At 45.0% G+C, this 15,000-nt stretch overlaps 2 protein-coding genes across 2 annotated transcripts in view; both read right to left on the minus strand.

Annotated features, from left to right (window-relative positions):
• Positions 1 to 15,000, minus strand: part of LOC121306077 (histone acetyltransferase p300-like) — a 456,244-nt gene that overhangs the window by 6,291 nt on the left and 434,953 nt on the right.
• The window catches only part of xpnpep3 (X-prolyl aminopeptidase 3, mitochondrial), a gene marked incomplete at its 5' end in the record, with an annotated part of 6,084 nt that continues 5,663 nt past the window's right edge, over positions 14,580 to 15,000 (minus strand). Inside the window, one exon of the mRNA XM_041237961.1 lies at positions 14,580 to 14,805. Coding sequence (XP_041093895.1) covers positions 14,636 to 14,805 — 170 coding nt within the window. The remainder of the gene's footprint in view (positions 14,806 to 15,000) is intronic.

A 15,000-nucleotide genomic window follows, 5' to 3' on the forward strand; every position in this document is an offset into this window, starting at 1 on the left:
GTCCCCCCGCGCCAAGATGCTGGGTTGAGTTCTGCCCGTAGGGGGAGCCGTAGGGACCCGCGGATCCCATCATACCAATCTGAGGAAACAGAACCACACACTGAATACAGAGAGAAAGAGAGACTTCTACAGGAAACACCTGCCATTGAATTCACACTGAAGACGCTGAGAGAGACTTCTAGTGGAAACGTTTGCCATTGAATTCACACTGAAGACGCTGAGAGAGACTTCTAGTGGAAACGTTTGCCATTGAATTCACACTGAAGACACTGAGAGAGACTTCTAGTGGAAACGTTTGCCATTGAATTCACACTGAAGACGCTGAGAGAGACTTCTAGTGGAAACGTTTGCCATTGAATTCACACTGAAGACACTGAGAGAGACTTCTAGTGGAAACGTTTGCCATTGAATTCACACTGAAGACACTGAGAGAGACTTCTAGACTTCTAGTGAAGACACAGAGAGACTTCTAGTGGAAACGTTTGCCATTGAATTCACACTGAAGACATTGAGAGAGACTTCTAGTGGAAACGTTTGCCATTGAATTGACACTGAAGACACAGAGAGACTTCTACAGGAAACACCTGCCATTGAATTTCTTAGATCTGTTTTATAGCTCTGCTGTGAATCCTGGAATGGATCACACAGCTATGCAGCAGGAGTCTCGTTTGCATCCCTGTAAAACTACACCAAGGCAACTGCTCTCCTGCCAATTAGCCATCAAACCAATCAAAGAAGCAGAGGAGCGGGCAAACAGCATCCAAACCTAGCTTAAAGAAATCTCACTGTAAACGGAGAGAGAGATAGCAGAAGAGAGACAGAGCAAGACAGTAAAGCACACGCACACACACAGATAAACAGACATACTGAGACGCCGTCAATATTGACTCTCCTCTCTCTGCTCGAGGACTTCTCAATTACAGATCACACCGACACTTAAGATATTATCAACAACACAGTGAAGTCTAAACCCTGAGAGAGACAGAGAGAGAGAGAGAAATAGAGAGTGAGGGGGAGAGAGAGAGGAGAGAGAGACACAGAGAGAGCAGAGAGAGAGAGTGAGAGGGGGGGAGAAAGAGAGAGGAGAGAGAAGAGGGGGAGAGGGGGAGAGAATCAGAGAAGGAGAGAGGAGCAAGTGGAGAGACGGACAGAGAGGAGAAAGACGGAATAAAGCACCTGTGAATTTGAATTTAAGAGAGAGCGACAGACAGCAAGTGAGCGAGACAGAGAGAAAGCATCTTTAAATTTGAGAGAGAATAAAGCACCTCTGAATCTGAGAGAAGGAAAGAGAAGGACAGAGAATAAACAACCTTTGAATTTAAGAGGAGAACGAGAGAGAGACAGACAGACAGAGAGAGAGACCATTCTGGTGAGCCAGCGTTGATCGTAGTTTAAACTCACACTGGGGGGGTGTGTTGAACACTGCGTTCCAGAAACCAGGAGACCGCGAGGGGGTGGGGGGCACTGCTCCTGGGACAGCAAGATGACCCCCTCCCCCTCCCCCTCCTCCTCCCTCTCCCAGATTCTCTTACTAACTGGAGCTGAAGAGGCTCAACCTAGTTTTATCATCACTGGATTAGTGGTTGTCTGGGTATAGAATCAGACTCCTATTGCACAGCAGTGTGATCCAGTCCAGGTTTCACTGCTACCAGCTTGATCAGCCCCCAGTGTGTCTAGCTAACAAGCTCAGGTGTGTCTGATTATTAAACTCCTAGTGAAAGCAGGACTGGATCACACTGCTGTGCAGCGGGAGTCTGATTATTAAACTCCTAGTGAAAGCAGGACTGGATCACACTGCTGTGCAGCGGGAGTCTGATTATTAAACTCCTAGTGAAAGCAGGACTGGATCACACTGCTGTGCAGCGGGAGTCTGATTATTAAACTCCTAGTGAAAGCAGGACTGGATCACACTGCTGTGCAGCGGGAGTCTGATTATTAAACTCCTAGTGAAAGCAGGACTGGATCACACCGCTGTGCAGCGGGAGTCTGATTATTAAACTCCTAGTGAAAGCAGGACTGGATCACACCGCTGTGCAGCGGGAGTCTGATTATTAAACTCCTAGTGAAAGCAGGACTGGATCACACTGCTGTGCAGCGGGAGTCTGATTATTAAACTCCTAGTGAAAGCAGGACTGGATCACACTGCTGTGCAGCGGGAGTCTGATTATTAAACTCCTAGTGAAAGCAGGACTGGATCACACCGCTGTGCAGCAGGAGTCTGATTATTAAACTCCTAGTGAAACCAGGACTGGATCACACTGCTGTGCAGCGGGAGTCTGATTATTAAACTCCTAGTGAAAGCAGGACTGGATCACACTGCTGTGCAGCGGGAGTCTGATTATTAAACTCCTAGTGAAAGCAGGACTGGATCACACTGCTGTGCAAGACGCTGAGAGAGACTTCCAGTGGCAACGTTTGCCGTTGAAATAACTGAATTATCTACCTGATCCACACAAACTCCTCTGCAGCAACGACAAACCCATCTCACCTTGTTCATGGCCCCTGGATGAGGGCCCCTGACTCCTTGCTGCAGGGTCTCTGCCAGCAGGTTATTCCCGCCTCCCATCCCGCCGCCCGCGTTCGAAGGGTACGCCATCCCGGGCCGGCCCCTCCCAGCTCCACCAGCAGGGGGCGCAGCCAGGGAGCCGTTCATCACCTGACCTCCCATCATTCCTTGCTGCTGCTGCTGCTGTCCGTTCCCAGTCTGTGCCGTCATCATGGCGGAGGTCAGGCCTCCCAGCATGCCTTGCTGGCTCAAGCCGGGCTTCATGTTATTAAGGAGGCCCATGGCCGCTGCGTTGCTGCTGTTGGCCCCTCCCTGGCCGGGCCCCAGGTTCGAGGCGCTGCTGGCCCTCAGGAGCTCTGAAAGCTGCTTGTGTTTGGAGGCCGCGTCGGGAGGGACCGTCTGGCCCAGGCTTGTGTGCAGCTGGCTCAGGTCCGACCCGTTCTGGAGGCCCAGGTCCGTGGAGCTGATGAGCTCGTCAGGGAGGTCGTGCTCCAGGTCAAACAGGGAGCCGAAATCTAGAAGGGGGGGAGGGAGAGAGAGAGAGAGAGAGAGATTAGGCTAAACAGAAAGAAAAAAGCCTATAACAGAAGTTTCACAGCTACCAGCTTGATCAGCCCCCAGTGTGTCTAGGGAACAAGCTCAGGTGTGTCTTATTATTAAACTCCTAGTGAAAGCAGGACTGGATCACACTGCTGTGCAGCGGGAGTCTGATTATTAAACTCCTAGTGAAAGCAGGACTGGATCACACTGCTGTGCAGCGGGAGTCTGATTATTAAACTCCTAGTGAAAGCAGGACTGGATCACACTGCTGTGCAGCGGGAGTCTGATTATTAAACTCCTAGTGAAAGCAGGACTGGATCACAACTAACTGTGCAGTAGATAGCCCTGTAGATAGATATTACAGAATCACACACAGTGTGTGGTGTGCACATATAACACCCCATTGCTACTGTGGTTTTGATTTCTTGCCAGTACGAAATCAAAACAAAAAACTGAACTGAAAATGGCAAATACAGGCAACTTAGTGACCGTCTCAAACGGACGTGTGCAATTTTAAAAAGCAACACACAGCCAGAAAGGAGAAAACAGGAGAGACTTTCCAGAGACTCTAATCAATTCAAACACGAAGCGGGGTAGCGTTTCCACACAGGAGCGCCTCTAACCAATTCAAACACGAAGCGGGGTAGCGTTTCCACACAGGAGCGCCTCTAACCAATTCAAACACGAAGCGGGGTAGCGTTTCCACACAGGAGCGCCTCTAACCAATTCAAACACGAAGCGGGGTAGCGTTTCCACACAGGAGCGCCTCTAACCAATTCAAACACGAAGCGGGGTAGCGTTTCCACACAGGAGCGCCTCTAACCAATTCAAACACGAAGCGGGGTAGCGTTTCCACACAGGAGCGCCTCTAACCAATTCAAACACCGAAGCGGGGTAGCGTTTCCACACAGGAGCGCCTCTAACCAATTCAAACACGAAGCGGGGTAGCGTTTCCACACAGGAGCGCCTCTAACCAATTCAAACACGAAGCGGGGTAGCGTTTCCACACAGGAGCGCCTCTAACCAATTCAAACACGAAGCGGGGTAGCGTTTCCACACAGGAGCGCCTCTAACCAATTCAAACACGAAGCGGGGTAGCGTTTCCACACAGGAGCGCCTCTAACCAATTCAAACACGAAGCGGGGTAGCGTTTCCACACAGCGTTTCCAGCGCCTCTAACCAATTCAAACACGAAGCGGGGTAGCGTTTCCACACAGGAGCGCCTCTAACCAATTCAAACACGAAGCGGGGTAGCGTTTCCACACAGCAGCGCCTCTAACCAATTCAAACACGAAGCGGGGTAGCGTTTCCACACAGGAGCGCCTCTAACCAATTCAAACACGAAGCGGGGTAGCGTTTCCACACAGGAGCGCCTCTAACCAATTCAAACACGAAGTAGCGTTTCCACACAGGAGCGCCTCTAACCAATTCAAACACGAAGCGGGGTAGCGTTTCCACACAGGAGCGCCTCTAACCAATTCAAACACGAAGCGGGGTAGCGTTTCCACACAGGAGCGCCTCTAACCAATTCAAACACGAAGCGGGGTAGCGTTTCCACACAGGAGCGCCTCTAACCAATTCAAACACGAAGCGGGGTAGCGTTTCCACACAGGAGCGCCTCTAACCAATTCAAACACGAAGCGGGGTAGCGTTTCCACACAGGAGCGCCTCTAACCAATTCAAACACGAAGCGGGGTAGCGTTTCCACACAGCCTCTAACCAATTCAAACACGAAGCGGGGTAGCGTTTCCACACAGGAGCGCCTCTAACCAATTCAAACACGAAGCGGGGTAGCGTTTCCACACAGGAGCGCCTCTAACCAATTCAAACACGAAGCGGGGTAGCGTTTCCACACAGCAGCGCCTCTAACCAATTCAAACACGAAGCGGGGTAGCGTTTCCACACAGCAGCGCCTCTAACCAATTCAAACACGAAGCGGGGTAGCGTTTCCACACAGGAGCGCCTCTAACCAATTCAAACACGAAGCGGGGTAGCGTTTCCACACAGCAGCGCCTCTAACCAATTCAAACACGAAGCGGGGTAGCGTTTCCACACAGCAGCGCCTCTAACCAATTCAAACACGAAGCGGGGTAGCGTTTCCACACAGGAGCGCCTCTAACCAATTCAAACACGAAGCGGGGTAGCGTTTCCACACAGGAGCGCCTCTAACCAATTCAAACACGAAGCGGGGTAGCGTTTCCACACAGCAGCGCCTCTAACCAATTCAAACACGAAGCGGGGTAGCGTTTCCACACAGGAGCGCCTCTAACCAATTCAAACACGAAGCGGGGTAGCGTTTCCACACAGGAGCGCCTCTAACCAATTCAAACACGAAGCGGGGTAGCGTTTCCACACAGGAGCGCCTCTAACCAATTCAAACACGAAGCGGGGTAGCGTTTCCACACAGGAGCGCCTCTAACCAATTCAAACACGAAGCGGGGTAGCGTTTCCACACAGGAGCGCCTCTAACCAATTCAAACACGAAGCGGGGTAGCGTTTCCACACAGCAGCGCCTCGATTCAATATCGCTGGTTGTTGAGAGACATTTATTTTCATGCAGATAAATGTATAAAAAAAAGTATCTAAATGAGAAATATTGAGGTGTTTTAATACTGTGCACACACCGAATATACACACGCGTAATATACACGCACACACACAAATATAATACACACACACTATATAATAAAGCGATCAAACATATGCAACGTGCTACACACACACACACAGTAACAATTAAACATGCAGAAACAGAGACTTTGCTACACACGAGCAATGGAAGCACAGAGAGGGCACATCACACCAGTCTATGCGCTTGTGAACACTGTACAGCTGTGGAACTGCCACCGGCAACTGTGTGCAAAGACACCACGAAAACACACGCTGCAAAACTACAACAGCAAGAGATGAGAAACGCACACACACACACGCTGCAAAACTACAACAGCAAGAGATGAGAAACGCACACTGCAAAACTACAACAGCAAGAGATGAGAAACACACGCTGCAAAACTACAACAGCAAGAGATGAGAAACGCACACTGCAAAACTACAACAGCAAGAGATGAGAAACGCACACTGCAAAACTACAACAGCAAGAGATGAGAAACGCACACTGCAAAACTACAACAGCAAGAGATGAGAAACGCACACGCTGCAAAACTACAACAGCAAGAGATGAGAAACGCACACGCTGCAAAACTACAACAGCAAGAGATGAGAAACGCACGCACTGCAAAACTACGACAGCAAGAGATGAGAAACGCACGCTGCAAAACTACGACAGCAAGAGATGAGAAACGCACGCTGCAAAACTACGACAGCAAGAGATGAGAAACGCACGCTGCAAAACTACAACAGCAAGAGATGAGAAACGCACACTGCAAAACTACAACAGCAAGAGATGAGAAACGCACACACGCTGCAAAACTACAACAGCAAGAGATGAGAAACGCACACTGCAAAACTACAACAGCAAGAGATGAGAAACGCACGCTGCAAAACTACAACAGCAAGAGATGAGAAACGCACGCTGCAAAACTACAACAGCAAGAGATGAGAAACGCACGCTGCAAAACTACAACAGCAAGAGATGAGAAACGCACGCTGCAAAACTACAACAGCAAGAGATGAGAAACGCACGCTGCAAAACTACGACAGCAAGAGATGAGAAACGCACACTGCAAAACTACAACAGCAAGAGATGAGAAACACACACACACTGCAAAACTACAACAGCAAGAGATGAGAAACACACACACGCTGCAAAACTACAACAGCAAGAGATGAGAAACGCACACTGCAAAACTACAACAGCAAGAGATGAGAAACGCACACAGCAAAACTACAACAGCAAGAGATGAGAAACGCACACTGCAAAACTACAACAGCAAGAGATGAGAAACGCACGCTGCAAAACTACAACAGCAAGAGATGAGAAACACACACTGCAAAACTACAACAGCAAGAGATGAGAAACGCACACACGCTGCAAAACTACAACAGCAAGAGATGAGAAACGCACACAGCAAAACTACAACAGCAAGAGATGAGAAACGCACACTGCAAAACTACAACAGCAAGAGATGAGAAACGCACACTGCAAAACTACGACAGCAAGAGATGAGAAACGCACGCTGCAAAACTACAACAGCAAGAGATGAGAAACGCACACTGCAAAACTACAACAGCAAGAGATGAGAAACGCACACAAAACTACAACAGCAAGAGATGAGAAACACAAAAACTACAACAGCAAGAGATGAGAAACGCACACTGCAAAACTACAACAGCAAGAGATGAGAAACGCACACTGCAAAACTACAACAGCAAGAGATGAGAAACGCACACTGCAAAACTACAACAGCAAGAGATGAGAAACGCACGCTGCAAAACTACAACAGCAAGAGATGAGAAACACACACTGCAAAACTACAACAGCAAGAGATGAGAAACACACACTGCAAAACTACAACAGCAAGAGATGAGAAACGCACACTGCAAAACTACAACAGCAAGAGATGAGAAACGCACACTGCAAAACTACAACAGCAAGAGATGAGAAACGCACACTGCAAAACTACAACAGCAAGAGATGAGAAACGCACACTGCAAAACTACAACAGCAAGAGATGCAAAAAAACTACAACAGCAAGAGATGAGAAACACACACTGCAAAACTACAACAGCAAGAGATGAGAAACACACACTGCAAAACTACAACAGCAAGAGATGAGAAACGCACACTGCAAAACTACAACAGCAAGAGATGAGAAACACACACTGCAAAACTACAACAGCAAGAGATGAGAAACACACACTGCAAAACTACAACAGCAAGAGATGAGAAACGCACACACACTGCAAAACTACAACAGCAAGAGATGAGAAACACACACACTGCAAAACTACAACAGCAAGAGATGAGAAACACACACTGCAAAACTACAACAGCAAGAGATGAGAAACACACACACACACTGCAAACTAAAACTACAACAGCAAGAGATGAGAAACACACACTGCAAAACTACAACAGCAAGAGATGAGAAACACACACTGCAAAACTACAACAGCAAGAGATGAGAAACACACACACTGCAAAACTACAACAGCAAGAGATGAGAAACACACACACAGACCCACAGAAATTTTAATCTGTTTTTTTTTTTTTTTTTTTTTTTTTTTTTTTTTTTTAGCACAGTGTTGTAAAAGCCAGTTACATTGCAGAACATTTAAAAGAACAAAACAACAAGCGAGATCCAGTAATATTTTTCAGGGGAATCAACACAAGGCTGTCGATCTGATTTGATACCAGAGCCCGTAGTAAACACAACAACGTAATCCCATCGACTTCATTTACACTCTGAAACAAACCTTTAAAAAATCTTGCATTAAAAACAGAGTTTGTAGGTATAACAAATGTGAAATGTTTTTTTAAAAAAAAAGAGAAATAACCGAGAAGGGGAAACACTTAACAAAGACACAAGCCAAATCCACCTTATTACAAAAACAAAATACACAAAATGTGTCGAGTTTAGAAATAAAATTATATTTAAAAAAAGAAGACAGAGGCTTTGATAAGATTATATAACGCGTTGAAACACGTAATTTACACGTTTAACAGAAAAAAAGGGGATGAAAACTAAGAAAAATAAGCGAGGAAGACTATGAACAATGAAGATAAAAAAACAGGCCTCGACTCAAAACAGCGGATAATTTAACAACAGAAACGACTTTTTAAAACACATTAAAAAAAAGTAAAAACAAAACGTTTGTTTGTTTTGAACAAAAGGGACAGGATATAGAAACTAAATCAATTCTTTTTTTTTTTTTCTTTTGACAATAAACCCGTGCAATATATTTTTACACAATTTTAAAATCTGCAACAAAACCTACCAACAATTTTTTTTTTTTTTTAAGGGCAAAACCTCACTCTATAACTTAAAAAAAAAACACATTTTAACGTACTCGATATATAAAGATTAAAAGAAAAAAAAAAAAGCGTTTGTTTATCTTATCGTGGCGTAAATTTTTATTTTTTATTTTACCAACCCTCCCCCCCCCCCTCTTCCTACACACACATCTAAACACGAACGAATTGACTCTCAAATAAAACCTCCCCACCTAAAATAAATGTTTTAAAGGACATTGTGAATAAAAACACGGTAAAATAAGCAGGTTTAAGGGTTATATTTACCTGTCCCGTCGCTCGCAGAGACCGACAGCGCCGGCGAGGAGAGTTTAGGCCGCTTGGCTGAAGGCGGGCCGGGCTCCAAAACATTATCGGCCATTTTCCACAAAAATCACAAATAATAACAATAGCAACCAAAAAAAACAAGTTTTCCTTTATTTATATATATATATAAAAAAGAGTATGATAAATACAACGTCTTTTATTCTTTCTCCAATCCTTTTTCCCCCCCCTCCCAAGCGTTATTCTCCTCTCTCTGTGTGTTTGTATTTTTTTTTTTTTGGAGAGAAGGAGGGAGGAAATATTAATTAAAAAAAAAAAGAGAGAGAGAGAGACTAGAGTATTTAGTTTAACTCATGTGGTAATATCCAAAGATTGATCCCCACCCCGTTACAGGATCCCTGTTCCCATTATTATCCAGCATCACTGGCTTGGGTAATAATATTACAACGTCAAACACACACTTGCAAAAAAAAAAAAAATAAAAAAAAAAAAAGAGAGAAGTGAATATGTGAGGACTCCACCTCCTCCTCCACCTCCTCTTTCTCTTTCTCTTTCTCCACAGGACGAAATAAATCTAAAACTACACCCTCCCCAAACTTTGATGCTTCACGGACGGATTGAGAAATGCGACAACGCGGTCGCTGGCTGAGGCATCGCCTTGTCAATGCAGCTCCTGATCTCCAGTAAGGGCATCTCACCCTGGGCAATAATGCACGGTCACCCCCCCAAAAAAATAATAATAATAATAATAATATAATAATAATAATAGTAATAGCTCTACACGCTGTCACAGGCACGGTCCCAAGTCGGGTCTGTTTTGCACAGTGAGATGGGTGTCACTCCCCCCTCCCTCCTTACACATAACATCCCACCCCCTGACTCGAATAATTTATTTTTTATTATTTTAAAAAATAAATAAAATAAACTCCACCTGTTACATATTAAAGCCACCACCACCCGCTCTCCTCAAATCCCCCTTTTTTTTTGTTTTGTTTCTCGTAACCAACTCGATTCTGTGCCGATTTTGATCGTGAGGGGATCGATTAATCGACTAATACCAATCGCCCTGCTGTTATTTCGGATTTTATTTTTTGTTTAAAAGCGGATTTTGGTTGGCTGGGAAGTCTCTTTATAAAAGCGGGCTTACTTATGGGATCAAAAAAAAAATAAGACAATTGTTATCGAATTAATATTATTTAAAAAGAAAACCGATTAATCGTGACCAATCGAGGCCAGTTCGTAGACCACAAATGGCACACAGACACAAAAACACGTTAGGAAAAAAAGTGTTTTGTGTTTTTTTGTTTGTTTTTTTGGCTGTGTGTACTAACAGCTATTTATTTTTTTTTTTAAAAAAAAGCATAATTTCGCTTTGATTAGGAATTAGCGATCGGGGGAGGCTTGCCTAGTTTGTGTCCGAGGTGAGAGACGGGACAGCGTGAAAAAAATCTATAAATAATCAATCACTGCCTCCTTTTTACTTCTCTGGTTGTGTTTGAAAACTAGCAAGCGAGTTTTAAAATGACAATTGGATCTTGATTTATTAATTAATCGGTCGTTAATTAATAACCGGGCAACTAATATAATAATAATAATGAAAATGCACGGTTCTTTTGGCGTGCATTATTTGCAAGCCTCTAAAATGTTTTGCAAAATCTTCTGTTGTCTTCGATGGTGTGTGTTTTGGAGAGGGGGGGGGAATCAAAATAAATTTGCAGGATTTAAAAGAAAACGACCCGCGTTTGCTGTCCTCAAACCCTCTGCCTGCGATGCATCGAGAAAGCCCGATTGTTTCAGCCCGGTTTGTAGGGTGGAAAGCAATGCGAGTTTGCAAGAAATAAAATCGATAATAATCGAGAATAATCGGAAGGGGAGGGTCGCGCTGTCTGAGATATTATGGATGCATCTTTATTTATTTTTAATATAAGGCAGGTAAACAAAAGCAAATAAAAAAAAAACCCAAAATCTGCGTTGTGTTTTCTTAAAAAAAAAAAAAGTAATGTTTTTGCAAATTGCAATTTTAAATCCCCACAGCGGCTGTTTGTATTATTATTATTATTATTATTATTATTATTATTATTATTATTAGTTCGTGTTTCCCTTCTCTCTCTCTGCTAATCGCCGATTCCTCTTCTCCATTCGCGTTTTCTCTCTCCCTTTCTCTTAATATATCTTTAAATTTTGAAGTCGTTTTGTTTCTCTCTCCTTCTCTTTCTCACACAGGCATATAAATATAGATATTTATAAATATTTTTTCTTCTTCCTCTTAAAAAAAAAAAAAACCAAAAAAAAAAAAAAAACAATTTAAAAAAAAAAAAAAATCTTTTTTTTTTTTTTTTCTTTAAAAAAACAAAAAACAAAACCGCTACAATGTTTTTTTTCTGCTTTTTATTCCTGTTGTTGTTGTTCTCGTCCCGCCGCGGTGTCGCCGCTCCGGGGCTGGCAGAGCGCTGAGCCGCTTCTCCGGGACCCGCTCCGGGGTGTCGGTGCGGCGGCGGCGGCGGCGGCGGCGGATCTGGGTTCGCTCGGTGCCGGACTCGCTCGCTCGCTCGCCCGCTGCTCGGATCCGGTTTTTGCGGGGCTTTTTTTTTTTTTTTTTTTTTTTGTGTGGTGGGGTTTTTTTTTTTTTTTTCTCTCTCTCTCGAAAAGGAGAGAGACAAAGAGGCTGTTTGTCTCCGCGAACAAAAAGACAAAAGGGGCCCGCCCCCCCCCCTGCTTGTTCCCCCCCACTCCGGGGGGGGGGGGGGGGGAGGGGGGGGGGGAGGGGGGGGGGGGGGGGGGGGGGGGAGAGGGGGAGGGGGGGGGGGGGGGGGGTCACGTCCCTGCGGCCTCTCGCTTGAAAGCCGAAGACGAGGCATCGAGTTGGGGGTCGTCCTGTAGATGGCGGTATTGGATAACTTAAAAAAAATCTTTCTTTTTCTCTCTTTCTCTCTCTCTCTCTCTCTCTATATATATATATATGGGGTAGAATGAACTTCATGGCTAGGACTACAGCTCCCAGCATGCCTCTGCACCCGCGGCCATGGTGAGGCATGTTCTGGGAGGTCTCGTATCACAAGCGATACAGACCTCTTTACGCTGTGGGTCTCGTATCACAAGCGATACAGACCTCTATTACGATACATCATGTACAGCTGCGGGCAAAGCTGCTTAATAATGTTCCCTTGCATCTCATATTGAATTGCACACCCTCTATATAGAATGAACTCCCTCAGCTTCATAGAGTCCAGTGAAAGCTGCTGAATAATGTTCCCTTGTTAACATATTGAATTGCACCCCCTCTATATAGAATGAACTGATTCAGCTTCATAGAGTCCAGTGAAAGCTGCTGAATAATGTTCCCTTGTTAACATATTGAATTGCACCCCCTCTATATAGAATGAACTCTCAGCTTCATAGAGTCCAGTGAAAGCTGCTGAATAATGTTCCCTTGTTAACATATTGAATTGCACCCCCTCTATATAGAATGAACTCCCTTCAGCTTCATAGAGTCCAGTGAAAGCTGCTGAATAATGTTCCCTTGTTAACATATTGAATTGCACCCCCTCTATATAGAATGAACTGATTCAGCTTCATAGAGTCCAGTGAAAGCTGCTGAATAATGTTCCCTTGTTAACATATTGAATTGCACCCCCTCTATATAGAATGAACTCCCTCAGCTTCATAGAGTCCAGTGAAAGCTGCTGAATAATGTTCCCTTGTTAACATATTGAATTGCACCCCCTCTATATAGAATGAACTCATTCAGCTTCATAGAGTCCAGTGAAAGCTGCTGAATAATGTTCCCTTGTTAACATATTGAATTGCACCCCCTCTATATAGAATGAACTGATTCAGCTTCATAGAGTCCAGTGAAAGCTGCTGAATAATGTTCCCTTGTTATCATATTGAATTGCACCCCCTCTATATAGAATGAACTCCCTCAGCTTCATAGAGTCCAGTGAAAGCTGCTGAATAATGTTCCCTTGTTAACATATTGAATTGCACCCCCTCTATATAGAATGAACTGATTCAGCTTCATAGAGTCCAGTGAAAGCTGCTGAATAATGTTCCCTTGTTAACATATTGAATTGCACCCCCTCTATATAGAATGAACTGATTCAGCTTCATAGAGTCCAGTGAAAGCTGCTGAATAATGTTCCCTTGTTAACATATTGAATTGCACCCCCTCTATATAGAATGAACTGATTCAGCTTCATAGAGTCCAGTGAAAGCTGCTGAATAATGTTCCCTTGTTATCATATTGAATTGCACCCCCTCTATATAGAATGAACTGATTCAGCTTCATAGAGTCCAGTGAAAGCTGCTGAATAATGTTCCCTTGTTAACATATTGAATTGCACCCCCTCTATATAGAATGAACTGATTCAGCTTCATAGAGTCCAGTGAAAGCTGCTGAATAATGTTCCCTTGTTAACATATTGAATTGCACCCCCTCTATATAGAATGAACTGATTCAGCTTCATAGAGTCCAGTGAAAGCTGAGCAAATGAGCTCCGCCCACCTTGTGCTTTCACGCGATTTTATTGGCTGTAATGTTAACATTTGAATATTTCCCAATTGGCATTACAAGAGCCAATCAAATCTCAGGAAAAGCACCAAAAAAAAATAAAAAATTCCACTGTTTCGATTTTTGAATTGTAAACGAAAAAGAAAAAAATACACAATATAATAAACCCAGTCAAGATGTTTTGTTTTAATTTTATTTGTATTGAATAGATTTGATTTGATTCCAGTTCTCTTGCTGGTAAACGGTTCTGAAGCTTTTCTCCTCCAATCGCAGAGTTTGTGAAGATTTTCAATGAAACGGTGTCTCCTTTCCACTGAATCTGCTTCCCCACAAATAACAGCCCTGACTCACCAGGGTACATCAATGAGGGTCATTTGAGAGTGTGTGTGTGTGTGTCTCTCCTCTCCTCTCCTCTCCTCTCCTCTCCTCTCCTCTCCTCTCCTCTCCTCTCCTCTCCTCTCCTCTCCTCTCCTCTCCTCTTATCTCTCTCCTCTCCTCTCCTCTCATCTCCTCCTCTCTCCTCTCTCTTATCTCTCTCCCATCTCCTCCTCTCTCCTCTCTCTTATCTCTCTCCCATCTCCTCCTCTCTCCTCTCTTATCTCTCTCCCATCTCCTCCTCTCTCCTCCCCTCATCTCTTGCCTCGCCTCTCCTCTCCCATCTCCTCCTCCTCCTCCTCCTCCTCCTCTCCTCCTCCTCTCCTCTCCTCTCTCTCTCCTCTCTCCTCTCCTCCTCCCCTCTCCCTTCCTTTAATCTCCTCATCTCCTCTCCTCTCCCCTCATCTCTCTCCTCTCCTCCTCCCCTCTCCCTTCCTTTAATCTCCTCTCTCTCCCCTCTCCCCATCACTCCTCTTGTCTCTCCCCTCCCTCTCTCCCGTCTCTTCTCTCAGTCTCCTCCAGCACAGACTCTCTCGATGTCGGCAATCTCTTTTGGGGTGTCTGCGGACAGTATCAGGGGTCCCCCCTCCTCTGTTATCAGCACGTTGTCCTCAATGCGTACCCCCAGACCCCTGTAGGGTGGCGGAGCGCTCTGGTCATCCTCTGGGATATAGATACCTGGGAACAGAGAGCCGGAAAGAGACGTCACCAACCTCCCCATTCACAAACAGAGAGCCGGAGAGACGTCACAAACCTCCCCATTCACAAACAGAGGGCCGGAGAGAGACGTCACAAACCTCCCGGGAATCAGACTCCCGCTGCACAGCAGTGTGATCCAGTCCTGCTTTCACTAGGAGAATCAGACTCCCGCTG

This window comes from Polyodon spathula, chromosome 46, assembly GCF_017654505.1.
Source record: "Polyodon spathula isolate WHYD16114869_AA chromosome 46, ASM1765450v1, whole genome shotgun sequence".
In the NCBI taxonomy this organism is placed as follows: Eukaryota; Metazoa; Chordata; class Actinopteri; order Acipenseriformes; family Polyodontidae; genus Polyodon; species Polyodon spathula.